Consider the following 24,465-nt stretch of genomic DNA (forward strand, 5'->3'; position numbering starts at 1 on the left):
AAAAAAAAAAAAAAAAATTAAAACGTCGAAGAGGGACGGAAGGAGGATACGAACTCAGCCCCCAATGGTTTAATCACCACTCGTTTAACCACTTGACTAAGACAATATATTAGTATAACTTTGAAAAGAAATTGTATATATATACGTAAACACAATGGTTTAAGTTTTAACTGCAGTTAGAATTCCGTTACCATCGTTAACGGCCGTTAACGCGGTGGTACAAATCTACTAAAATTTAAAAAACAAAGTATTTAAAAGACAACAATAATTAAAGTAGATATTTTTATTCCAATTTTAAAACTACACGTATTAAACGGCCAAATAAAAAATAGATGGCGGTTTTTTCGGGTTTTTTCCCCTTTGATAATTCTCAAAATTAATTCACAAATTATTAATAAGAGATAAATGGGGCCTAAGACAAATATTGAAAAGATGAGGGGTTAAATTGGAAATTCGATGAGATCAATCCCTCTCTCTCTCTAGTCTCTCCCTACCCAAAATCCTGGCGCCACAAAACCCTAGCTTTCTCTTTCCCGCTGCAACTCGTTGAGAGGCTAACGGAAGGTTAGTTGTTTATCTCCCTTTGTAAGCTACTTATGTTGATTCTAGGCTTTGAATATTCTTTAAGTTTTGGCCTTTTTCTTGTTTTGTTTGAATTCGTGTTAATAGAAACTAGCAAACTGCAAACAATGGATGGGAGGTTGAGTAATAAGTGGAGGGTGACTGTGAATGAGAGTAAATTCGTGGAATCTGCGTTGCAATCTGAGCTCAGAGTCGATGGTCGTGGCCTTTATGATTACCGCAAGCTTACTATTAAGTTTGGCAAGTTAGTTCTTCTCCTATATATTGATATTGTTAAGCTTTAAAGCTTCAATTTTTTTTTTTTTTTTTTTTGTGATATGTTTGAATCTATTTGGCTTTCTCATGTAATTCTGTGATCTGGTTTTCACTTGTTTTTGGGTTTTAGAATGAGTACAAACATGCTTTTCTTTCCTTCATTGTACTTTTGATCTCTGGTTTTATAATGTTGTTTACTGAAGATAGGTTTTAATTTGTGGGAGTTTTTAATAGGGAATATGGTAGCTCAGAAGTTCAACTGGGTCAGACTCATGTAATGGCTTTTGTGACTGCTCAGCTAGTACAACCTTACAAAGACAGACCTAATGAAGGCTCCTTCTCTATCTTCACGGAGTTTTCTCCAATGGCTGATCCATCATTTGAGCCTGTTCATCCTGGTGAATCTGCTGTTGAGCTGGGCCGTATTATAGACCGTGCTCTAAGGTAAACCTCTCTTTTTGTTTAATCTCTATCGATGCTACAAACATAAACTTTGGATATTGTGGCTGGATTGATAGGTCTTTGTGTTGGTGGTTGCAGAGAAAGCCGTGTAGTAGATACAGAGTCGCTCTGTGTTTTTGCTGGAAAGCTGGTCTGGTCTGTTCGCATTGATCTTCACATTTTGGACAACTGAGGGTAGGTTGAATTGGCTGCATTTCTTCTTCATGTTTATTGAAGGTTCTTGTTGTAAGAATGATCTTTTATGTGTATTTTGTTGCTCACTCTCTTACAGGAACTTGGTTGATGCTGCAAATATTGCTGCTTTAGCGGCACTCTTGACATTCAGGAGACCTGATTGCACTGTAGGAGGGGAGAACAGTCAAGAAGTGATCATACACCCACCCGAAGTTAGTAATTCATATTTTTCAGTTTAGTTGATGAACTTAATAACTAAAATTCTCAGCTTCAACTGTTTGTACTATATTTGGTTTCTTTTGCAGGAAAGGGAGCCACTTCCGTTGATAATACATCATCTCCCAATAGCCTTCACGTTTGGATTTTTTAATAAAGGCAGTATCTTGGTAAAAGAATTGTGTTTCGTTTATTGATAATTTAGTTTACTTCTTTTTGGTTTGCTTCTGAGATTAGAAGTGTATTGTATTCTTATGCAGGTGATGGACCCAACAGTTGTTGAAGAAGCTGTTATGTCTGGGAGAATGACTGTGACAGTCAATGCCAATGGCGATATATGCGCAATCCAGAAACCAGGAGAAGAAGGCGTGAACCAGAGTGTAATCCTTCATTGCCTGCGTCTTGCTTCCTCAAGAGCTGCTGCAACAACTAAGATAATTAGAGAAGCAGTAAGGTTTCGTTATCCAGAGCGTTTACCTTTTTGGATTGATTACTTTTGATTTAAGGTTTGATTTTGTTGTGCTTTGTTTTCATGGTGTAGGTTGAAGCATACAACCGTGAGAGGAGCTCACAGAAGGTGATACGACATCATACTTTGGCTAAGTCTGAAGTTTTGGGACCTATTGAAGTTGTGTAGGAAGAGACATAAACAAAAGAATCCTAGGGTCAGGAAAAAACTGCAGAAATATCTTGAGAACATGTCGAAAGACTAAGGAGCTGATTGGCTGTGGTCGTCAATTGTAACTTTAATTTAATTGGTAAAGATTTTAGTTGTAGAAATCTGATCAGCAACACAAGCTATTAAAACGTCGATATGATCAAAATATGTTGACACTTCTCGCACTTAAATAGATCACTAGTCTCAAGTTACATTTACGTCTTTTTGAACAAGATTATGGAAAATTCAGAGTTCTTTAAATTTTGCAAACCTGCTTGGTGGTCCGGATTCATAAATAGTGTTATTAAGACATATTGAGACTTCTCAAAATTAATATGCATATCCTGAATAACATTGTACACTATAAAGCGAAAAGCTATGTTGGACTAATAGTGTAATCATGATCATGAAAACAGCCTCCTCCCACTGTTCATTCTTATGAAGTCGGTTAAAGCTTTTTACAAACGGAACAAAGTTTTCAAAATGTCATTACAACGAGGTGTTGTCGTCGGGCAGAAACAGGTATCTGAAACGAGAATCGAAAGGGAGTATTCCACAGTTCCTTGAAGCGAGAAGGCTTTGTCTTCTCTGAGAGATGCATTGCTCCACAAAAGCCGCTTGATGCGGAGGAAGGTACCTCGATATCCAGACCCCCAAGCTCGAATCCTCCACCAAACTCTTGGCGTAACAATGGAGCATTTTGGGTACTAAGAGCTTCCCTTTGCTACTCAGCCCTACGGATGCTTGTATGAAGTCTCTTTGTGCTTCTAGCAGCTCTTCTTTCACTCCTTTCGCTGTGTAGATCCTCACCTGCAACAACTCTTTGTGTCAAGAAAACGACTGTTTATGACTTTCTGAATGTCAGTATGTTACTTCGTTAGTTACCGCAGGGGATGAGTACATTCCACAGCTTAAAGCAAAGCCAAGAAGAGGTTCATGTGTATCAATGCTTGCCCTGCGCTGTTCTTCTGACACTTTCATCTTGTGGATGGCGAGAAGCAGAGCCTACATCAGAAAGCAGAGTAAATTGTTTAACGGATTCTGAAGGAGGAGAACAAAAGAGCCCCACAGATGAAGCTGGGTTCAAAGCTCATACAATTTGTGGCCTGTGCATAGGCGGTTTCATCTTCAGTATCACATATTCCATTGTCGCCGCAGTATATGAGTGCCCTCCAACTGTATAGGCCGCCTGTGGAGCCAGCACAAAGGAATCAAATAAGGCAACAAAGAAATGAGAAGAACAAAACAGAACTTCTGTCAAGTGATATAACCTTTTGCATCAACGAGAAAAGCTTCAGGTCGCTTTTTGGGACGCCATAAGCCAAATAAGCCTTTGTTCACATAAACGACCATAACTCTCATAAGCTTTCATTTCATTCAGAATGGTTCTTGATAAGTATAAGGGAAAAAAGGAACTTACATGCATGATCAACGCATTATAAAGGTTAATCCAAAAAGCTAGCTTCTCGTTGCAGCTCAAATGAATAGGATTTACTCTAGCCAATTGCTCAACCAGTGTCCTGTTCACAGAATCAACCATGGTCATGTAATTTGAGTCTTACAGTTCAATCGGATAGAAACACAAAAAAGGAAACTCCATAACCTGAACTTCCTTAACGCCCCGGAAGCATATTCCAGCTGTTTCTTCCCAACAGACATCCAAGAAACCTCGGATGCCAAACTATAGCTTCCAATCTCCGCCCAGCTTAACTTCCCTCGAACTCTATAAGGATCAAAGACATCTCCCGTGGCCAAAACATTGGCGTTATTTTGGATATCTATTTGTGGGCTTTGCACCCATGAGGAGATCATTGACCGTTCTGTTGAAGGCCACCAGGACGCTGAGCTAGATAGATGCCCGCGAGGTGATACTGGTGAGAGGTGGCTCTCGTTTGAAGATGCTTTTGAAGTTGCTGTTGGATCAGCAAGAGACATGAAGATATTCTTCATACATCTTACCATTTCTTCAGACAATAGATTAGGGTGATCCCACAGGTGCTTTGGTGGCATTCCTCGAGGTAGCTTCCTCGCAATTGTCTTTCTCATTAGCCTCTTTTCAAGAAAGTCATTACTTGGGTCCAGTGTTTGCTGGTTTAGTATGCAAAAATGTCAGATACATTTCTTCTTTCATGTAAACTGTATCTCTTCTTTTAAACAAACCATCCTAAGGGTACAAAAGAAAGAAGAATATCAGTTAATACCTCAACAGTTGACTCTGCTGGAGATGATTCAGATGAAGATTCTTGGTCTTGGGCTGTTTGGTCTTGACATGGACTGTCTTCTGCTGATTGATGTAAATCAGAATCTGACTGATTCAAATATCTCAGGGAAGAAGAAGAATTCTGCATAACTAAGACATAGTTATACACTGACACATATTACAAAAAAAAAAAAAAATATCAGTGATGAATTAAGGAGATACATACTAGTGGAGAAGCCGAATGTGTCAAATGGTATTCCGCGAGTCTCCTCTCGTTTCTCTCTTGGCTAAGTTGGAAATTCAGTGACATCATTTCTTGCTCGAGCTTTGTGACTGCAGTCTCTAGCGTAACTATATTGGAAAGAAGTTCCTGAGCCTATTTTCAAAATCATCAGTGAAAACAAAAGGGTGGTTTTAAAATGTAATCACAATAGCATGAGTTGAGGGAACACACAGGATGTGGAACACTAGAAGAATAAGATAGCTCCCAAGAATCTTTCTCCATGACACTCTCTAGAAATGTATGCAAATCTATTTCTTGTTGGAGTTGCAGTTGCAATCTTTTTACCTGCAACATAAACCTTCTTTCAGAACTATAAACATTTCACATTATCATCACTGCTATTATAGAGTTCAGAAACTCACATCCTCTTCAAGTTGAAATCTGTATGGAAAAGATTCGCCACTAGTAGATTCTTCGCAAGTTTCTATGCCCTGTGAGAATTAAGCAAGCAAGCTCTTAATGTTTTTCAAGAATTTCAACAGTTAGTCTCTGAAAATGAAAACAAATTCAATGTATGTTCATACCTCTGACATGGTTACTGTGCCCTGGAATTTCTTTCCAGAATGCGAACGTCTGAGAAATGGATTGTATCTGATGAAAATTCAGTCAACTAGTAAGGGAGATGCTGACAAAATCAGGAAGTTGAAAAAAGAAGAAGAAATGGTAAATCCTTACTTAGATTTCAAAACTTGAGAGTCATACATCTTAAGGCTCTGGAGTTTGGCAGTTGTTACCATAAAACCAAATGATGAACTTCTCAAACAAATGTACTTCAGCTTCTTCTCTCAAGTTAAATTACATAGTCCCTGCACAAATCATATTCACATAATAAAGAGATAAAGATAACATTTAGAGGAAAAGACCAATGTTGTTGTCTACTAAGCACAAGACATTAAACAAAATTTTGGAGGTTGACAATGGCTTCTCTCAGCACATGGATTCCAAGTACAAAAACGAGAAGACACTGTTACACCTGTGAACATCTAATAAGGACAAATCTAAATATATAATTACACAAAATAAGCACAGCAACATGTCCTTTAATTTTCAAAAACGACCAGACAGCAAAACCAGTCACATGGTCAAAATTTCACACTGAAAGGTTTTGACAGGTTAATCAGTTATTCGTTCGAGATTAACACAAGGACCAGCTTAAACAAAGATGCAATCTTTTAACATGCAATTCAATATTTGGTGGAGTTATAAAGAATTTGTGTAATCAGAAGGTCGAATTTCTTTATTTTCTTGTGGTAATTTGATTGAAAGATAAGATATTGAGCTTGGAATATACAAAATGATGCAATTTTAATTTCCATTGAAAAGAGAAGACATGATAAAGCAAGAAGAAGCTAAAGACCCTATCCCTAAAAGACAGATCAATTGGTCTCAGAACTAACAAATCTTTCTAATTGGCTTCAACAAAAGAATATACCAAAATCAATGGTCAAAAAAAGATTGACACTTTGAATAAGAGAGAGAGTCAATTTTCTGTAACCAAAATTCGAAACTAAGTAGAAGAGAAAAGAGAAGTGGGGACAAAAGCGAACCTTTTTTCTAGCTTTTCCAATGGCTGAAAGTGAACATTCAAGAATCCAAGAGAGATAGATAGAGAAGAAGATCTATGTGACTCAAGAAACCAAACCCTAGGCTTCTTCTGCTAGATTCTCCCCCAAAAAAATCTATCTCTCTGCCTTAATAGATAGAGAAGTACAAGAGCAGAGAACCCTCTTATTTATTTTCCAAACTTAGAAAAAGTTTCTCAATTTGAAATTCAAAAACTTCTCAAATGTGTGTCAGCATTTAATGCTTAACTACAAAAAGAAGACTCTATTTTTCTTATTATTATGAATTAAAATAATGAGTTAGAGAATTGGGCAGAGTACAAGACAAAGATACTGTGGAACAGAACAGTGGAGAATCTGTAACACTAGTTTCAATTTACACGGGCACTTAGATTTTGACGTCTTTTTCCTCAAAAAATGACAAAGTAAAAAAGTGATTTTAAAATATGAAAAGGAGAGAGAAGCAAAAAAAACCAAACTCATTTTAAAACCAAACCTTGAAGGCTTGAAGCATCCCATTATCACATGTTTATACAACAACTAAGACATTTTTTGTCGCTTTCTAGTCAGAGCTTAGTGGACTGAAGCCTGATTCCTTTTTCTGAGTTTTGTTTTCTTTGTTGACATTTTGATGATATTTCAAGATTTTTTTTTTACAATTTTATATTCCAAATTTGAAACCCAACGAGTAAAAAATCACTTTCCCAGAAAATCATGGTGCTACTTTCTCTTTTGTTGTTGTGTAATTAATTACCACGAGTTTTTGTCTTAAATCTTTTCACTTTAGAACTTATACTTCGATTATAGTAGAAAATACTCCATCTGTTCCTAATAGTTTGATGTTTTGGAGTTGTCCCACATATTAAAAACTCAATCATTCTTTGATCATTTTAAGATTGTTTTTTAATTTTAAATATTTTTAATAATTATCAACCAATAGTAGTGTAAGAAAGCTAATGATTTATAATCACTAGATTTACTCGCCCGCGCGTTGCGCGGGATACCAAATTTCAACGGGTTACAATACAAAATGTTAAAACTAATCATAATCGTTTGAATTTCAAAAACTCTATATATTTATACTTGTTTTACGAAACAATATACAACATAGAAATTATAAAATATATTTGGTATGTACCACGTAATAATAAAAATTATATAAGATGAATCGGTCTCGGTAGTTATCAATGGACTTTATCAAAAAGAGAGTTATTTCCATAAACAAATCTTGTAAGTATATTTTTCTTGATGTTTTGACCTATCGTACCTCGTACTAAAAGTAAATTTGCTAAGTTTGAACATCAATCTATGAAAATATATAAACGTAATATTCATGCCACTTCAATAGGTTTGGAGAGCATAATTTATCTATTGAAGCAAGACCATAATACCTAAAGGAAAGTTTTGACCAAATCATAAATATCTTTATCTTATCTATCCTACTATGCTTACATGGTTCGACGATTTAACCCGATGTTGAATATGATAGTCTGGTTTACTAAACCAAAGTATCTAAAGTGCATACATATATCCGATGAATTTCGTTTAGTCATGTGCATACATATATCTGATGCTTCAGGATCTTCAAACATTTTTTCGTCATCTTCTATGATGCATTTGTTCGCTTTCCAACATCTACTCTTCTATTATCTTCTATGCTCACTTACATATAATAAAACTTTAAATTGATTCTTAACTCAAAACTATTTCCTCATTTTCATCTTCTTAGTTTATCTTTCGTTTATCAGTTATATGGTTTTCGTGCTTCAGTGTAATGTAATTTTACGAAAGATAAAACTTTATAAAAATTTCAGATTTAAAAAGGGGCATTTTTGAAAATGGACATCTAAAAGGGGCATTTTTGAAAAGGGGCACACCAAAAGGGGCATTTGTAACAATTTCCCTTATTTTTATTCTTATATTTTACTCTAATTTAATATTTAGATACAATGAATCTTTCTATTTTTTTTCATCAATGTGAATCTATACTATTACTATCTTGAAATAATGTAGATATAATTGTATTGTTTTTATTCTTATATTTTACTCTAATTTAATATTAAGATACATTGAATCTTTCTATTTTTTTCGTCAATGTGAATCTATACTATTACTCTTTCGAAATATAATTTTAAATATAAATTATTTCTTTTATCTTTAAAAACTTATACAAACATACATTTACTATAACATTTAACCATTTATTTTTTTAATCTAAAAATATTATTATTTTAAATGAATTTCTTCTATTTCATTATTATCTCTTTAAGTTAATGTTTCCATGAAATATGAATATCTTCTTATTATTAAAAAAGAAAAAACTCTTATAGCTTTCCATTTCAATTCAATTCTTTTGTTCATCCTAAATTATATTTGAGGTTTCCTTATTATTCTTAAAATGATAGTTTTTAATGTTTTATTTTATTTTTAATAAATATTATTTGTTTGTAATTGTATAATAAATTTCATTAAGAATCCTTTTATCCATCTTAAATAACATTGATATCTTTATAAAATTTTCATAATTATTTTTTATTTCTTAATTAAATATTTAGGGGTTATGTTCATTTTAAGTTATATATTAACATAAAATTAATTTTAAATGTTTTATATGTATATATGTTACACTTATGTTATTCTTATTCAAGTAACCTTTATTTAAAATTATGCATTAATTGATGATTACTTCTTTGATAATGAGATGTATTAACCATAAAATTAAATATTTTGAAATAATTGTTGGTGGGATCTATAATATTCATGTGGTGATGATGTGGACACCCTAAGAAGAGAGAAACTCTCCCATTATATATATAGATTTATTTTTAATAAATATTATTTGTTTGTAATTGTATAATAAATTTCATTAAGAATCCTTTTATCCATCTTAAATAACATTGATATCTTTATAAAATTTTCATAATTATTTTTTATTTCTTAATTAAATATTTAGGGGTTATGTTCATTTTAAGTTATATATTAACATAAAATTAATTTTAAATGTTTTATATGTATATATGTTACACTTATGTTATTCTTATTCAAGTAACCTTTATTTAAAATTATGCATTAATTGATGATTACTTCTTTGATAATGAGATGTATTAACCATAAAATTAAATATTTTGAAATAATTGTTGGTGGGATCTATAATATTCATGTGGTGATGATGTGGACACCCTAAGAAGAGAGAAACTCTCCCATTATATATATAGATTGTATTTTGAAGTTTACAATTTACTATTATAAATCAATAAAAATAAAATAAAATTGCTAGAAAATCAATCTTTGTGGAACAAACAACAAAAGCTAAAACATCAACCTTTTAGGAACAGAGGGAGTATATATTTAAATAGTTGATCATTGTTTTACCTGAATGATATCAATAATGCATTGATATATCATAATAATGTGATCAAAAGATGAGATCTGGATATATAAATTAAAAAAAAACTTGACTAAAATCTGAAATCATTTGCAACACAATCTCTTGAGTGTTCTTTATTTTTGCAAATCTTTGCAAGAATACACAAACATGTATCTTATTTGGGTAAAAAGTACTCTGATCCAATGATTGTCTAAAGTTTGTGATCAATGGAGTCACATCTGCAACACAAACCTTCACTGCTCTTCACTTACTTTGGCTTTGCAGCTTTGTAGTTGGAGATTGTAATGTACAAAAGCCAACTCTTCCAGGTGCTTTCGTTCACTGTGGCTCATTCCTTCAGTGAGCAACAGCTTCTCTGCTAAGCTTCTCTTCAGCTTATACTTTGAAGCACCTTCACATGTCTGGCTCAGAATCTTAACAGCGAGACTCTGCAGTTCGGGATACTGGCTCGCCTTTTGAGTCCACCAATCAACTACAAAGAGATTCAAAAACTTAAAAGTCTGCATATAAAACAATTCTATATCAAAATTAATCAAGAAAGTTCACTCACCTGGAGAGACTTCATTGATCTGATCATCTTGACTAGCTTTCTTGAAGCAATTTCTACCGAGTCTATACTCATCAAGCTGTGTGGCAATCATCACTTGAAGGTGAGGTTCTTTTACCACATGAACCAGAGAGAAGGCAAGACCAGTGTATACATCTTGATAAGTACGGAAATCATCGGAGTAGTAAGCCACCGGATTCAGAAAATAACCAGCAGCATGAAGAGGACTGCGAAGGTGCTTGTGCCACACATCATCTATCACATCCCATACCGGCTGGTAAAACTGTTTCTCGTTCTTGGAATTCCACGCGACGCTATTCTTGATGCTCTCTATAAGTTCATAGGTATATCCAACATGCTTCTTGATGACACTTGAAAACCCCAACAATACATGAACCAGAGTAGATGTACTTCTCACAACTCTTTCGAGAGATTCCCAAAATGAGTAATCATTCACCAAAGTGGATATTTCTATGCCTTCTTCTTTCTTCCATTCAGGAGTAGCAAACAACCCTGCCATCTTCACCCTGAAAATGTTCTCTAGAGTTAGATACGGCGTAACAAACTCGCACTCTGAGGAGGATGCAGTTACGTCAACTCTATAACTGTGTTCTTTGAAGAAATACAGAAACGAGGGATTGCTATGGATCAGTTCCCGAATGATATTGACCTTGTCAAGTATGTCTTCAAAGGAATACATTTTCCCAATCTCCACCAGCATAAGCTTTAGGCAATGAGAAAGACTCACAGACCAGAAAACTTGACCCGCAAGTCGCTTGCCTAGTTCACCAACCCAACCAGAGGTGGAACATGCAATGATTTGAGTCACGTTACGCACTCCAACTTCCTCAACGATCCCATTTACCAGCGATGTTAAGGCAGTGACATCGGTTTTTATATCAGAAACATCAGAGGATTTCAGATACACTGCCCCAGCTGGACAGTCTACAACGAAAGAAACCAGATCACGGCCTTTCGGGCCAATCCATGTATCCAAGAGGATGCTGCACCCGGTGATCTCCCATGAATCTTTAATATCCTTCACCCGATATTGAACTTTCTTCAATGCTTCTTGAAACATCCAGCCGTTTAAATCACGAGGGTCAGGGATCTTCTCACCACCACCACCATCTTCTTCTACTGTAGTCATCATCATCATCATCTCTTTGAAACTTGTCGAATCCACAGCTGAGGAGTCGACACCGTGTTCATAAAAGAACCGAGCAACGAGCATTTGGGCTTGTTTGTCAGCTTCAGCAGCTATCTCAGAAGCAGTAAAACTTCTGCTGGGTCTTCCACGTTTACGATCAGGATATCTTTGGTCCATAACCATGTTAAAAAACGCCTCTTTAGTAGGTCCTGGAACTTGTGAGCATGGGGTAACGTCTTTACAGACATTTCCCAAATGATACTTGAGACGACCAAAGTCAGTTATTCGCTTTTCGCAATACTTGCACTGAACCCGAGCTCCATCCTCCACCCAAGTTCCATGTTCATAAACACTCATCACGGTGCTAGCCATTGAAAGATTCACTTAAATTAACCTGCACCAGTATATATATTCAAAATTTGAATGGCTTTAATTAGTTTGACATAGAATTTCTCAACTTGACGAAGCTTTATATCCTACATTGACGACAAAACCGACCATGATCATGTTCAAACAACCAGCAAAAGAGACAAACGAAATGGTAGACTGCAGCCCCATATAAATTATCTTAAGAATTATCGAAATCTTTTGTTTTTGAGAGAACTATATCAGAAAGAAAAAATCGACCATATAACTTCAAACATGGCTCATCTATGATGACACATAAGATCAAAGAAAACAATTTTCTTATCGAAGAACTCACGAAAACAAGACAAAAAGAGAGAGAACAATCTCGTTGTTATTGGAACATGACGAGAGAATAAAAACCTGAGAGTGATTGTGTCAAAAGGGAGTCAAAGCCTCGGGTCGGATTACAGGCCACGACGAAACCAGGAAGAGAGATCAAAAGTCACGAACTCTTCTTGAGAGATAAATTTTGTTTTGACGATGTGAATAATTGTGTGTACATGAGAGCATTAGTCGTTTTGTTGGATATTTTTAAATCAACATTAGTCGCTCTCTCATTAGTCAAATGAAGATAAGAAGTTGCATTTGTTAAGCTTCTAATGGAAAGTAATCTTTCACTTTTAAATTTTAACTTTTTTAACTAGGTAATTTCCCGCGCGCTATGCGTGTATTTTACGGTAAGTTATTTCTACTTTTTGAAGTGATGTTGAACATTAGTCTCTCTCTCATTAGTCAAATGAAGATAATAAATACATTAATTAGGCTTCTAATTTTTAAATTTTGTACTAGGTAATTTCCCGCGTCCTATGCGTGTATTTTACGGCAAGTCATTTCTAATTTTTTTGAAGTGATGTTGAATGAGATTACATTGAACATTTTTCTCTCTCTCTCATTAGTCAAATGAAGATAAGAAATGCATTAATTAGGCTTCTAATGGAAAATAATCTTTTACTTTTAAATTTTATACTAGGTAATTTCCCTCGTCCTATGCGTGTATTTTACGGCAAGTAATTTGTACATTTTGAAATGGTGTTGAATGTATATGTTTTGTTTTAACAAATTTAACGTCATTTAATTATAATTTTTGGGGTTTTATGTAGACAATAAACGAACTTATAGATGAAAATGTGAAGTTTTAGTTATTTGGAAAAAATATTAAATATTGATTATATCAAGAAAAAGTGATTGTTTAACATAATGTCGTGTTTCTCTATAATGTATCTCAAATTTGAGTTTGAAAGTGAAGAATTTGTTTTGACTCCGTAAATAATTGTGTTTACATGAACATTAGTCTTTCTCTCATTAGTCAAAAAAGATAAGAAATGTTGTAGTTTTTAGAATTTCTTGTTTTCTATGCCTTTGTAGACTCTTAAAACAATCTTAAAACTGAAGATTCACCACTTGTAGACTCTTGACAACTTTTCTATGCCTTGTACAAATTAAGCAAGCAAGCTTCTATATTCATTCAACAGTTAGTTTCTGAAATGAAAACAATTCAGTGTTTGTTCATGATCTCTGACATGGTTTATGTGCACCCGATTTTTTTTTTCTAGAATGGGAACGTCAGAGAACATTCAGTTAACTAGTAAGGAGATGCTGAAACAATATCCTTACTTAGTAATTCAGCTTCTTCTCTCAGTACAAAAGAGTTAAATTACAAATATAAACATCTAATGAGGACAAACCTAATTATAATTACACAAAATAAGGGCAGCAACATGTCCTTTTCAAAACCCACCAGACAGCAAAACCAGTCACATGGTCAAAAGTTCACATTGAAAAGGTTTTGTCAGGTTAATCAGTTACTCGTTCGAGATAACACAATGACCAGCTGAAACAAAGATGCAATCCAGAACTCATCAGAAGGTTGAATTTCTAAGAAGTTATTGTTTGAGGATGCTTTCGTAGTTACCGTTGGATCAGCAAGAGAGACATGAAGATATTCTTCATACATCTCACCATTTCATCAGTAAATAGATTAAGGTGATCCCACAGGTACTTAGGTGGCATTCCTACATTTGTCTTTCTCATAAGCATCTTTTCAAGAAAGTGATTACGCTTAGTGTGCAACAATGTCAATAGATTAGGATCCAATGTTTTTTGGTTTAGTGTGCAAACATGTCAGATACGTTTCTTCTTTCATGTAAACTGTATCCAAAGGGTTTAGGGAAAGAAGAATATCAGTTTATACCTCAACAGTTGATTCCGATGAAAGTTCTTGGTATTGGACTTCTGCGGATTGATGTAAGTCGGTTTTTGAATCATTCATAGATCTTAAGGAAGAAGAATAATTCTGCATAACTAAGCAACTTTATATGCCTTGTACAAACTAAGCAAGCAAGCTCTTATTGTTTTTCATCAAGAAATGCATATATTCATTCAAAAGGTAAACAATCTAGAGTAAGTTGAAAAGAAAAAATGGTAATCATAACTTATATTTCAAAACTTGAGATTCATACATCCTCAGAAGTTCGGCAATTATTACCATAAAACCAAATGATGAACTTCTCCAACAAATGTACTTCAGCTTTCTTCTCTTAAGTACAAACCATCTAAATTACATAATCCCTGCACAGATCCAATTCACATAATAAATGAGACAGGATAACATTTAGAAGAACACACCAATGTTGTCTACTAAGCACAAGAATTTGGAGATTTGACAATGGTTTTTCTTAGCACATGGAGTCTAAGTAAAAGATGAAACGGCAAGAGAAGACACTGCTACAACTGTGAACATCTAATTATAAGGACAAATCTCATTATAATCAACCAAAATAAGCACAGCAACATTTCCATACATTTGCTCGATTCACCAGCATTGATGAAGATTGTAATGAACAAAAAAAAATACAAACTGCAAAATTAAATCTGCACAATGACTAAAAGCTGAACGGGTCAGTCCATATAAACATTTGCATCACAATCTCTTCACTGCTCTTTGCTTAGTTTGGCTTTGCAGCTTTGTAGATGAAGATTGTAATGAACGAGCGCCAACTCTTCCAGATGCTTTCGTTCACAGTGGCTCATTCCTTCAGTTAGCAACAGCTTCTCTGCTAAGCTTCTCTTCAGCTTGTACCTTGAAGCGCCTTCACATGTCTGGCTCAGAATCTTAATGGCGAAACTCTGCAGCTCTGGGTGTTGGCTCGCCTTTTCAGTCCACCAATCAACTGCAAAGAGATTTTAAAACAACAAATTCTTTTGCTCACTGATTCAACAACACAAGTACCTCTACAAACAAAACTAGATCGAAAGTCAAGAAGTTCACTCACTTGGAGATATTATTCCAGCGATCTGATCAGGTTGACTGGCCTCATTAAAGCAATCTTTACCGAGTCTGTACCTATCAAGCTGTGCGGCAATTTTAATTTGACCTTCTTTGGCCACATGAACCAGAGAGTGGGTAAGACCGCTGGAAACTTCTGGATCAAGATGGAAATCAGTTGAGTAGAAAGAAGTCGGATTCAGATAGTAACCAGCAGCATGAAGAGGATTGTGAAGGTGCTTGTTCCAGACATCATCTATCACATCCCATAATGTAATGTAATGTTGTTTCTCGTGATTGAATTTCTTCGCGATACTCTCTTTTATGCCGTCCAAAGTGTCATAGATATATCCGACATGCTGATTGTTGTCGGCATTTGAAAACAAGAGCAGACCGTGAATCAGAGGATATGTACATTTCAGAATGTTTTCAACTGTTTCCCAAAAAGAGGGATCATTCACCAAATTTGATATTGCTAAGCCCTCTTCTTTTTTCCAAACAGATGAAGCAAACATGGCTGCCAAATTTTTCTTCGCCTTGAAAATACTCTTTAGAATTAGATACGGCCTAACAAACTCAAACTCGGAGGAGGAGACTGTTATGTCTTTTCCATGACTGTGATCTCTGAAAATTTTCAAAACTGAGGGGCTGTTGTTGATGAACTCCCAAATGGTATTGACCTTATCAAGTATGTCTCCAAAGGAACGCATTTTCTGAATGTTCACCAGCATAAGCTCAAAACAATGAGATAGACTCACAGACCAGAAAACTTCCCTGTCATGACCCGAAAAAAGCTTGCCTAGTTCACCAACCCAACCAGAGGTCGAACATGCAATAATTTGAGTCACGTTACGCACTCCAACTTCCTCAATGAGCCCATTTACTAGCGATAGTAAGGCAGTGCCATCGTTTTTTATAACCGAAACATCGATGGATTTCAGGTATACTGGACCCGCTGGACAGTCTGCAATAAAGGCAACCAGATCGCGGCCTTTCGGGTCAATCCAAGCATCCAACAAGATGCTGCACCCGGTGATCTTCCAGGAATCTTTAATCTTCTTCACATAAACATGCGCTTCCTTCAATGCTTCTTGAAGCATCCAGCCGTTTAAATCATGAGAATCAGGGATCTTCTGACCACCACCTACTGCCATCATCATTTCTTTGAAACATGGGGAATCCACAGCTGAAAGGTCGAGGCAATGTTCATAAAAGAAACGACCAATGCACTTGTGGGCTTTGTTCGACAACAAATCCTGTTTGTCAGCTTCCACAGCTACATTCCCGTTCTCAGGAGAAACACTTTCGCTTGATGAATCTTCACTCTTCCGACGCTTATGAGAATTACCCATTTGGAATGTCCCAACTCTCTTAGGAGTAGTATGACCAGATTTTTCCTCGATAAGCATAGTTCGAAACGTCTCTCTAAGAGTAAGTGAAACTTGGTCACAGTGAGTTACGTCTGTACCAACAGCACCCAAGTGGTGTTTAAGACGATTAAAGGAATTCATTTCTTTCCCACAGTGATTGCATTTAACCCGAGATTTCTTCTTGGCCACACGAATTCCATGCTCATGAATATCCATGACAGTACCAGACATTTTAAAGCTTCCTTTAATTGACAAAACACAGATAGTGAATCAGACTTGGAAGCATTTGTCGATTCTAACAACTCAGAGATTACCTGTACAGCAACCCAATATCAAAATTAGAGAAACAAACATCAAAATCAAAATTTGAAAGGCTTTAATTCGACACAGAATTCACTAACTTGACATCAGAGTAACTGAAATCATTCCAAGTTCATGGACAGAAGAAAAAACGAAACTTTAAACCCTAAAATTGACCAAAAAAACCGACCATATAAGAATTATCGAAATTAATCATCATCCTTTAAGAGAAGTCAATCGCCTCCATAGTGACACCAAAAGATCAAAGCAAACAACTTTTATACAAAAGAACAAACCCAAACTAAAACCAAAACCCATTGTTCTTTGCTGCTTGTAAGGCGATGAGTAATTAATTACCCGAGTCAACAAAGTCGTGTCGGAAAACAAGAAACAACGAAACCCTTGTTTCTCCTTATTCCACCAAAAGAGAGGGAATGTGGAAGACGAACTTGTATATGATTGTGTTTGTTCGTGTACATGAAGCTCCAATTCCTTATTGTAGTCTCCCTCTTTTCTCATTAATTGGGCTATTGGGCCACCATCTCTGTCGTTGTGGCCCATAAAAACTAAAAATTAATGAAGAAGCTAATTAATCCAAAGTTTGTTAATAAGACTTAACCCATACGATTCATTCTGTGATTACAAAAGAAGACCAAAATTTCTCAGAATGGATCTAAAACATCCAGAGATTCTGGGGATTATGATGTTTCTCACTGAAGCACACAGGAATTAATGATGCGTATAGCTGCTTGATTCACCAGTATTGATTGATTCTAAAGGTGTGAGCTTTGATGAATATACTAACTAAAATCTGAACGGGTCAGTCCATATAAACATCTTGCACCACAATCTCGTCACTTAACTTGGCTTTGCAGCTTTGTAGATGAAGATTGTAATGAACGAACACCAACTCATCCAGCTGCTGTTGTTCACAATGACTCATTCCTTCAGTGAGTAACAGCTTCTCTGCTAAGCTTCTCTTCACCTTGTACTTTGAAGCACCTTCACATGTCTGGCTCAGAATTTTAATGGCGAAGCTCTGCAGTTCTGGGTACTGGCTCGCCTTATGAGCCCACCACTCAGCTACAAAGAGATTTAAAAACCACAGAAACTTTTGATCACCGATTCATCTTCAACCACTCAAGTGTCTGCAAACAAAACAGCTATATCGAAATTCAACAAGTTCACTCACCTGGAGAGATTCCAGTGATCTGATCAGCTTGACTCGCCTCGTTCAAACAATCTTTACCGAGTCTGTACATATCAATCTGTGTGGAAATTTTATATTGAATGTGACAATCTTCTACCATATGAATCAGAGAGGAGATAAGACCAGTGGCAACTTCTAGATCAAGATGGAAATCAGTTGAGTAGAAAGCAGTCGGGTTCAGAAAGTAACCAGCAGCATGTAGAGGATTGTGAAGATGCTTGTTCCAAACATCATCTATCACATCCCATAACGGCTTGTAAAATTGTGGCTTCTGATTGAATTCTCTCGCGATACTCTCCTTTATGCTGTCCATAGTGTCATAAATATATCCAAGATGCTGATCTTTGGCAGTTGAAAACAAGAGCAGACCGCGAATCAGATGAGATGTACATTTCAGAACACTTTCAACTGTTTCCCAAAAAGAGGAATCATTCATCAAATTTGTTATCGCTATGCCCTCTTCTTTATTCCATTCAGATGAAGCAAACATGGCTGTCAAGTTTTTCTTCGCCTTGAAAATACTCTCTAGAATTAGATATGGCATCACAAAATCAAACTCAGAGGTGGAGACTGTTATGTCTATACCATGACTGTGATCTCTGAAAATTTTCAAAACCGAGGGATTGTTGTTGATGAACTCCCAGATGTTATTGACTTTGTCAAGTATATCTCCAAAGGAAAGCATTTTCCCAATCTTCGCCAGCATAAGCTCGAAACAATGGGATACACTCACAGACCAGAAAACTTCCCTGTCACGACCCGCAAATAGCTCGCCCAATTCACCAACCCAACCAGAGGTTGAACATGCAATAATTTGAGTCACATTACGCACTCCAACTTCCTCAACAAGCCCATTTACTAGCGATAGTAAGGCAGTGACATCGTCTTTAAAATCTGAAACATCAAATGATATCAGATACACTGGACCCGCTGGACAATCTGCAATAAAAGCAACCAGATCGCGGCCTTTCTTGTCAACCCAAGCATCCAACAAGATGCTGCATCCTGTGATCGACCACGAATCTTTAATCTTCTTCACACGATCTTGCACTTCCTCTAATGCATCTTGAAGCCTCCATCCATTTAAATGATGAGAATCAGGGCTCTTAAGCCCCATCTGACCACCACCTACAGTCATCATTTCTTTGAAACTTGAGGAATCCACAGCTGAAAGATTGACACATTTTTCAAAGCCCCACTTCTTTCGGGCTTTGTTTGACAACAGATCCTGTTTATCAGTCTCCACACATATATTAACATTTTTGTTGGATGAATCTTCACTTCTTTCACGCTTATGACCATTACCCATTTGGACTTCCCCAACTCTGTTAGCAGTATGACCAGATCTTTCCTCCATCACCATCTTTGGAAACGTCTCTCTAACAGTAAATGGAACTTGAATCACAGGGAATTACATCTTTATGTACACCCTGATTAGTTATAAGATCTACTTGAGTTATATTCCGCATGGTTGATGAGTGAATGTCTAGCGAGAGAGAGTGAGTGAGAGATACACTCACCTTCATCTTATTTAGACCATTGTTTCTTGCTCTTTGTTGCTCTGACCAAATCACGCATACTTGCCAATTCCTGATTCAAGAAAAGGAATAACCAAACCTAAGATTAGCACATAGACATACTATCTAGAGACATAAAGAAGAACTAAGAAGGCCAAATGGAGGTTATACATTTTCCAGGCCTTTACTTTCCTTCAAGAGCATAATCTCTTCCTCTCTAAGCTCAGCCAAAGTCTGTCAACAACCATGCATTCATTAGAGAGAAATAGGTTTGAATCGGGCAGAACGTTATCCATATCCGTCCAAAGATAAAAACATAAGATTCCTAGGCAGAACTTAGACTATATGTCTCAACAAATTTAAACAAGCCGTGAGCCTGGTAAGAATTGCTCAATGTCTGGGCTAAAACTAGTGAATGTTGTATATTGTCTTTTTAACAGTGTCAGTAACTTAGAAGCAGTTTTCCTTTTCACCTTTTTCTTTCTTGATATCTTGAAAAGGATTATTGCGCTCGTTTGAGAAATCTGGACACCAAAACAAAAATATCAGATTACGGCTTAAGACACACAACAGTACAACACCACCAGATAAAGCCAGGTCAATGACCATAAAGCAATTCCAGAGAGACTTAACAGGCACGAATAAAGTGGAAACAAAAGAATCACCTCATTAGCATTAACAAACAACAACTAAAACGTCTAGATCTTAAGCAAAATTCGGAATCATGTAAAATTCAGAGGAATCTTCTTAATCAACGAAAACACAGAGAATGAATCAAATTTAGAAGCATTTTTCGCTTCTTACAACTCCGATATAAGAGTTGGTGAAACAAACAGGAACAAGCATCAAAATCGAATTTTGAATGGGTTTAATTTGACACACAATTCACTAACTTGATCTCAGAGATTGAAATCATTAATCTCAGAGATTGAAATCATTAATGTTCATGGAGAAACAGAAGAAAAAGCGAAACTTTAATGCTCAAATAGCTAGCTAACGAAATGGTAGACCCATATAAATTATTTCAGAATTATTGAAACTACTCATCATCATTCAGAGAAATGTTCTCCATTGTAACACAGAAGATCAAAGCAAACAACTTTTTTACGGAAGAACCCACCAAAACCAGGCGAGTCCAAGCCAGTCAAAGCGAGTGGTCGGTTAACAAGAGACGACGAAACCCTTGATTTTGATTTTTCCAAGATAGAGAGAGAGTGATGAAAGTGAAGAACTTTGCTTAATTTGTTTTGCTTCGCGCAAGTAATTGTATGCATGAAGGTCTATTTACTTATCGTACTCTCTCTTTCTTTTTCTTTTTTTCTCATTAACCAGAAAACGCATTAATGAAAGGCTTATTATGGAAAGTGACATCCACTTTTGATATTAGCAAACCCTATGAAGATTGGAAAGTGAATCCTTCACTTTTCACACTAACAAGTGATCTACTCACAAAATCAGGGATTTCGGGTTCTATGCATCATATGTTTCTCATCGAAGCAGACAATAAAACTTTCAAAACAACATCATCTACTTTGAGTGATCCTTAATAACAAGCAAATGAAAGGAACATCCTCAAGATCCGTAATAAGTTTACACGTTTCCGACAAAGATCTACATTACAAACATATACTTTGAGTGATCACCACCATCTCTCTCACCAAATTACACAAAACATACCATATTTACATACTTGAAGCATCTTGCTACCTCTCAGCATCTTCAGATTCAGCTTTGTTCTCAAGCCTACGACGTTTCTGAGGGCTTTCACATTTATCTTCTTCAGTTTCAGAAGCTTTCTTCTTTGCAGATGTTGACCGCTGAGGCGAAGATGCTTCAGTTTTGGACATGTTTTGAGAATCTGGTATAGAGTCATCACTAGGTGATAACACTGTCTGAGAAGAAGAAGAACAAATCAACCTTCCGGTTTTGCGTTGTTCTTCCAACATCTTTTCCAAGTATTTAGCATGCTCTTCAATTCGTAGCTGAAGCACCCGTTGCACCTGCACATTCATCAATTATGGAACTGGTTATAGTAGTAAATCTTGAATATTTATTTTGCTCAAGTAAAGTGTAATCGGTTTTACCTCGAGCTGTTCATGCAATTGCTTCTGAACTTCCATCTGCATACGCAGAGCTTCAGTTAATTGTATGGCCCTGTCCATGGAAAAAGAGTGTCACTTTAGGGATAATGTCTGCGGATTGAACATGGAAGCAGAGAAACACAATGCTTTACCCTTTCTTCTTCTCGTCAGCTTCACTGTTACTCAAAGCCAGTTTCTTTTCTTCTGAGTTTTCATTCTTTTTCTCTGCGGCATAAACGAAAAAAAATAAACGAACTATCAGATAGATCAAAATCATGGCTGATGATCATGCAGGAACAGAGAATCTGTGTAATCACAATAACAAGTTGGAGGCTTTACCTTCTTTTTTCTCTGGCATATACTTGGCTAGTCTATACTTCTGCAAATTCATGATTTTCAGAGATGTTCAGCAAATTTGGTATTATGTACTTGTAAACTTAGTCAGACTCAAACTGATTTTGTACCTGCAAGTGACTTTTTACATGATAGATCGTCAAACCCTCAACATTCATGAGCTTCATAACAGCCTTTGGAGTGGCCTCTACATGTTTGAAGCAACACCGGGTTAAGCGTTATCAGCAGAAAGATGAAAAGAAAACAAAGGATATCTAACCAATGGCAAGCACAAGAGTAGCTAGAGTTCTAATTTATAAGCGCCTACTCGTATCTCATAAAGCTAAAACTCACTTTCAGGCCCTTCAAGTTTGATCACCGACTTTACAAAAGAATCATGGAGCTCAGGAGTCCATCTCATTCTCGTCTTGTGATTGGCTGCTGATCCTGGAGAAGGGTGCGATGAAACTACATCTATAGACATTGCTCCAGCAACACAGCTTTGGCTTGGACTCAATCTCGTCACTGGATTTGACAAAGCCAATGGCGTTTCATAGATCTCCTGAATCAAGCAGAAACTAAGTGTTAAAGGAGCGAGCAATTGACTTTTCACAAAGCAAAGACCGAAAGTCATACGCAGTGAAAGTATAAGTTAATGTTTGTCACAGCCATGCAAAGTAACTGATGCAAACTCATAAGAGATGTACAAGACTGAGATCAACTTACATCAAGCCTGGGAGTTTCAGCGCGGTCTGTGATAGCCAGCTCAAGTTCATCAGAGAGGAACTGCAACTCCATTTGATCTGATAAGCAAAAGCTGTCATTCGAACAGCCAAAATCATGAAAACCGCCATCGGAACAAGCATCTCCAGAAAGATTAAGGAAATCTTTGAGAAGCGACCCGGAGTTGTCTCCATCACATTGATTGCCCAAATCTTCACTGAAAATAGATGGAGATCTAGCAGACTCCACACCAGAAGCTGAGTGGCTGTAAGAGGAGGGATCAGGGAGGAAAGGAAGACTGTTTCCTAGATGTTTCTGAGTCTCAGAGGTTGAAGATGATGACAAGTAGAGGTTTGTGCAGAAGGTGGAAGACCGAGAGAAAGTGCTCTGAGAAATATTCTTTGGCCATAGCTGACCAGTTGAATCTGGAGATTGTGATCTTATGAAGGGAGACTTACGGTGTTCTGGCTGGACATTCAGAAAGTTATGGACTGGAGATGGAGAAGTCGAGCAAGTTTGAACAACTCCTTTGTTGCATTCATCTGTTGCCGTTGACACAAGGCTATATCTGTTCATGATTGCTTTGATGAACTTGCCAAATCGGTTTCTTACATCAACAAACAAAACTGACTCTTGATAAGATCCGCCATAAGTTTGCAGTTAGCCTTCAAGCCGCTGAGAACCAAACATTGATGAAGGAAGATGATTAACATAAGAATGTTGGGGTCAATTAACATGTTAGTGACAAGGATTGAGTCAGTTTATGTAGTTAACTTTCAGAACAAGGCATACAGAATCATCCAGTGATCCATCTTGACTGGATCTAAATCCAAGCAAACTTAACAAGCTAAAATGTTCCTTGGGAACTAAAAACTGTGGAACTGGAGCAACAAAAGTGCATGGCTTTATGAGTTAAAACTTAAACATCCGAGATTCAGATTCACCATATATACAGACACTGAGAGATACAAGGATTAAATGTGGTTAATGTTATTGTTTCAAGAAATGCAAAACGGGGTACCGACACATGGAAACTTTAAAACTCGGACAGAGGAATCGAATCAGGTTCTGAAGAGACACGGTTACGAGACAGAAACGAAAAGAGATATGAGGTATTCAAAAAAAAAAATCTAAATTCAGAATGTTGAGACTGAGAAGTAGTACGAATCACAGAGAAAATGGAAAGCAATTTTATTTCTTACCAAAGGAATAGAAACTGACCTGAGAGGATGATAAAGTCTTCAACTTTTTCTACTTGCTGCACAACAAATGAAGAAAATAACTAGCAGTTGAGAGGGATTATCCCCTCGAAAACCACCAAATGTGACATCAGAAGCCGAAAAATTGAAACTTTTTCTGGAACTCTTTTCTCTGAGAAAACACGCAAAATCCCATCAAAGAGATGAAGTTAATCCGAATGAGAAAGCAAAAGACGAAGAAGAAGAAGAGATGGGGTTAAAGGAAGAAGACGAAGATTTGGCTACGAAATCGCCGTCGACGAAGAGTAGAGAGAAGTGTGTCTCCGTCTTGCTGGACCGTCTTTCTTATTACACGCGCCCCTTCATCGCGTGTATTTTACGTACCAATTGTATCCGTTAGTTCATTTGCCACGTAGGAGCCAAGTGGTCGTCGTTTTGCCACATACTTTTTATTTTATTTTATCTTCATTTTTATTTATTTGATGACATCACACTTTAGCTCTCTCATTTTCTCTTCCTAATCATATTTCATAAATCATACCTAGTCAATCAAATTATTGGTTTTAAAGAAAAAGAAAAAAA

The 24,465-nt window shown here is 36.3% G+C and overlaps 6 protein-coding genes across 8 annotated transcripts; 1 reads left to right on the forward strand and 5 right to left on the reverse strand.

The window, feature by feature from the left end:
* Positions 1–443: 443 nt before the first annotated feature.
* Positions 444–2,523, forward strand: LOC9318868 (exosome complex component RRP45A). Its single transcript, XM_021031997.1, is given in 8 exon segments — positions 444–564; positions 670–826; positions 1,072–1,281; positions 1,378–1,473; positions 1,571–1,685; positions 1,779–1,859; positions 1,950–2,138; positions 2,231–2,523. Coding segments are annotated over 7 exon segments (924 nt in total). The 5' UTR covers positions 444–564; positions 670–689; the 3' UTR covers positions 2,327–2,523.
* A 145-nt stretch (positions 2,524–2,668) lies between these two features.
* On the reverse strand, positions 2,669–6,623 carry LOC9318869. The gene is made up of 13 exons (XM_002884891.2): positions 6,378–6,623; positions 5,506–5,636; positions 5,355–5,421; positions 5,193–5,261; positions 5,002–5,115; positions 4,774–4,923; positions 4,549–4,689; positions 3,951–4,435; positions 3,768–3,867; positions 3,619–3,678; positions 3,444–3,536; positions 3,233–3,352; positions 2,669–3,157 (listed from the first exon to the last, which is right to left on the reverse strand). The coding sequence occupies exons 2-13, from the start codon at positions 5,565–5,567 to the stop codon at positions 2,837–2,839; spliced, it is 1,782 nt and encodes a 593-aa protein (XP_002884937.2). The 5' UTR covers positions 5,568–5,636; positions 6,378–6,623; the 3' UTR covers positions 2,669–2,836.
* Positions 6,624–9,828: 3,205 nt separating this feature from the next.
* Positions 9,829–12,392, reverse strand: LOC110230062. The gene is made up of 3 exons (XM_021031996.1): positions 12,246–12,392; positions 10,331–11,871; positions 9,829–10,252 (listed from the first exon to the last, which is right to left on the reverse strand). Exons 2-3 carry the CDS (start codon positions 11,847–11,849, stop codon positions 10,014–10,016), a joined length of 1,758 nt encoding a protein of 585 aa, XP_020887655.1. The 5' UTR covers positions 11,850–11,871; positions 12,246–12,392; the 3' UTR covers positions 9,829–10,013.
* A 2,220-nt stretch (positions 12,393–14,612) lies between these two features.
* LOC110229788 lies at positions 14,613–17,323 on the reverse strand. 2 transcript variants are annotated; one of them, XM_021030650.1, is made up of 3 exons: positions 17,178–17,323; positions 15,158–16,834; positions 14,613–15,055 (listed from the first exon to the last, which is right to left on the reverse strand). In XM_021030650.1, the coding sequence occupies exons 2-3, from the start codon at positions 16,749–16,751 to the stop codon at positions 14,817–14,819; spliced, it is 1,833 nt and encodes a 610-aa protein (XP_020886309.1). In that variant the 5' UTR covers positions 16,752–16,834; positions 17,178–17,323; the 3' UTR covers positions 14,613–14,816. The 2 variants fall into 2 exon arrangements, with proteins under 2 accessions (XP_020886309.1, XP_020886310.1); XM_021030651.1 differs by lacking the exon at positions 17,178–17,323 and adding an exon at positions 16,922–17,163.
* An 86-nt stretch (positions 17,324–17,409) lies between these two features.
* LOC110229789 lies at positions 17,410–20,801 on the reverse strand. 2 transcript variants are annotated; one of them, XM_021030652.1, is made up of 6 exons: positions 20,668–20,801; positions 20,021–20,071; positions 19,719–19,781; positions 19,551–19,620; positions 18,013–19,460; positions 17,410–17,903 (listed from the first exon to the last, which is right to left on the reverse strand). In XM_021030652.1, the coding sequence occupies exons 5-6, from the start codon at positions 19,391–19,393 to the stop codon at positions 17,641–17,643; spliced, it is 1,644 nt and encodes a 547-aa protein (XP_020886311.1). In that variant the 5' UTR covers positions 19,394–19,460; positions 19,551–19,620; positions 19,719–19,781; positions 20,021–20,071; positions 20,668–20,801; the 3' UTR covers positions 17,410–17,640. The 2 variants fall into 2 exon arrangements, with proteins under 2 accessions (XP_020886311.1, XP_020886312.1); XM_021030653.1 differs by lacking the exon at positions 20,668–20,801 and having other exon boundaries at positions 20,021–20,661.
* A 250-nt stretch (positions 20,802–21,051) lies between these two features.
* On the reverse strand, positions 21,052–24,239 carry LOC9321004 (myb family transcription factor PHL6). The gene is made up of 8 exons (XM_021030655.1): positions 23,906–24,239; positions 22,688–23,359; positions 22,316–22,523; positions 22,093–22,169; positions 21,968–22,007; positions 21,781–21,853; positions 21,632–21,701; positions 21,052–21,547 (listed from the first exon to the last, which is right to left on the reverse strand). The coding sequence occupies exons 2-8, from the start codon at positions 23,258–23,260 to the stop codon at positions 21,251–21,253; spliced, it is 1,338 nt and encodes a 445-aa protein (XP_020886314.1). The 5' UTR covers positions 23,261–23,359; positions 23,906–24,239; the 3' UTR covers positions 21,052–21,250.
* Positions 24,240–24,465: the final 226 nt, after the last annotated feature.

The sequence above is a fragment of the Arabidopsis lyrata genome (genome assembly GCF_000004255.2).
Source record: "Arabidopsis lyrata subsp. lyrata unplaced genomic scaffold ARALYscaffold_3, whole genome shotgun sequence".
Lineage (NCBI taxonomy): Eukaryota > Viridiplantae > Streptophyta > Magnoliopsida > Brassicales > Brassicaceae > Arabidopsis > Arabidopsis lyrata.

Coding starts and splice junctions, on each gene's coding strand:
- LOC9318869 (XM_002884891.2), bottom strand. CDS start 5,567: ATGGTAACAACTGCCAAACTCCAGAGCCTTAAGATGTATGACTCTCAA. Junction 4,924..5,001: donor CTTCTAGTGTTCCACATCCT/GTGTGTTCCCTC, acceptor TTTTGAAAATAG/GCTCAGGAACTTCTTTCCAA. Junction 4,436..4,548: donor CAGCAGAGTCAACTGTTGAG/GTATTAACTGAT, acceptor ATACTAAACCAG/CAAACACTGGACCCAAGTAA.
- LOC110230062 (XM_021031996.1), bottom strand. CDS start 11,849: ATGGCTAGCACCGTGATGAGTGTTTATGAACATGGAACTTGGGTGGAG. Junction 10,253..10,330: donor GATCAATGAAGTCTCTCCAG/GTGAGTGAACTT, acceptor ATCTCTTTGTAG/TTGATTGGTGGACTCAAAAG.
- LOC110229788 (XM_021030650.1), bottom strand. CDS start 16,751: ATGTCTGGTACTGTCATGGATATTCATGAGCATGGAATTCGTGTGGCC. Junction 15,056..15,157: donor CGCTGGAATAATATCTCCAA/GTGAGTGAACTT, acceptor ATCTCTTTGCAG/TTGATTGGTGGACTGAAAAG.
- LOC110229789 (XM_021030652.1), bottom strand. CDS start 19,393: ATGGTGATGGAGGAAAGATCTGGTCATACTGCTAACAGAGTTGGGGAA. Junction 17,904..18,012: donor GATCACTGGAATCTCTCCAG/GTGAGTGAACTT, acceptor ATCTCTTTGTAG/CTGAGTGGTGGGCTCATAAG.
- LOC9321004 (XM_021030655.1), bottom strand. CDS start 23,260: ATGAACAGATATAGCCTTGTGTCAACGGCAACAGATGAATGCAACAAA. Junction 22,170..22,315: donor CAAACTTGAAGGGCCTGAAA/GTGAGTTTTAGC, acceptor TCAAACATGTAG/AGGCCACTCCAAAGGCTGTT. Junction 21,854..21,967: donor TATGCCAGAGAAAAAAGAAG/GTAAAGCCTCCA, acceptor TTTATGCCGCAG/AGAAAAAGAATGAAAACTCA.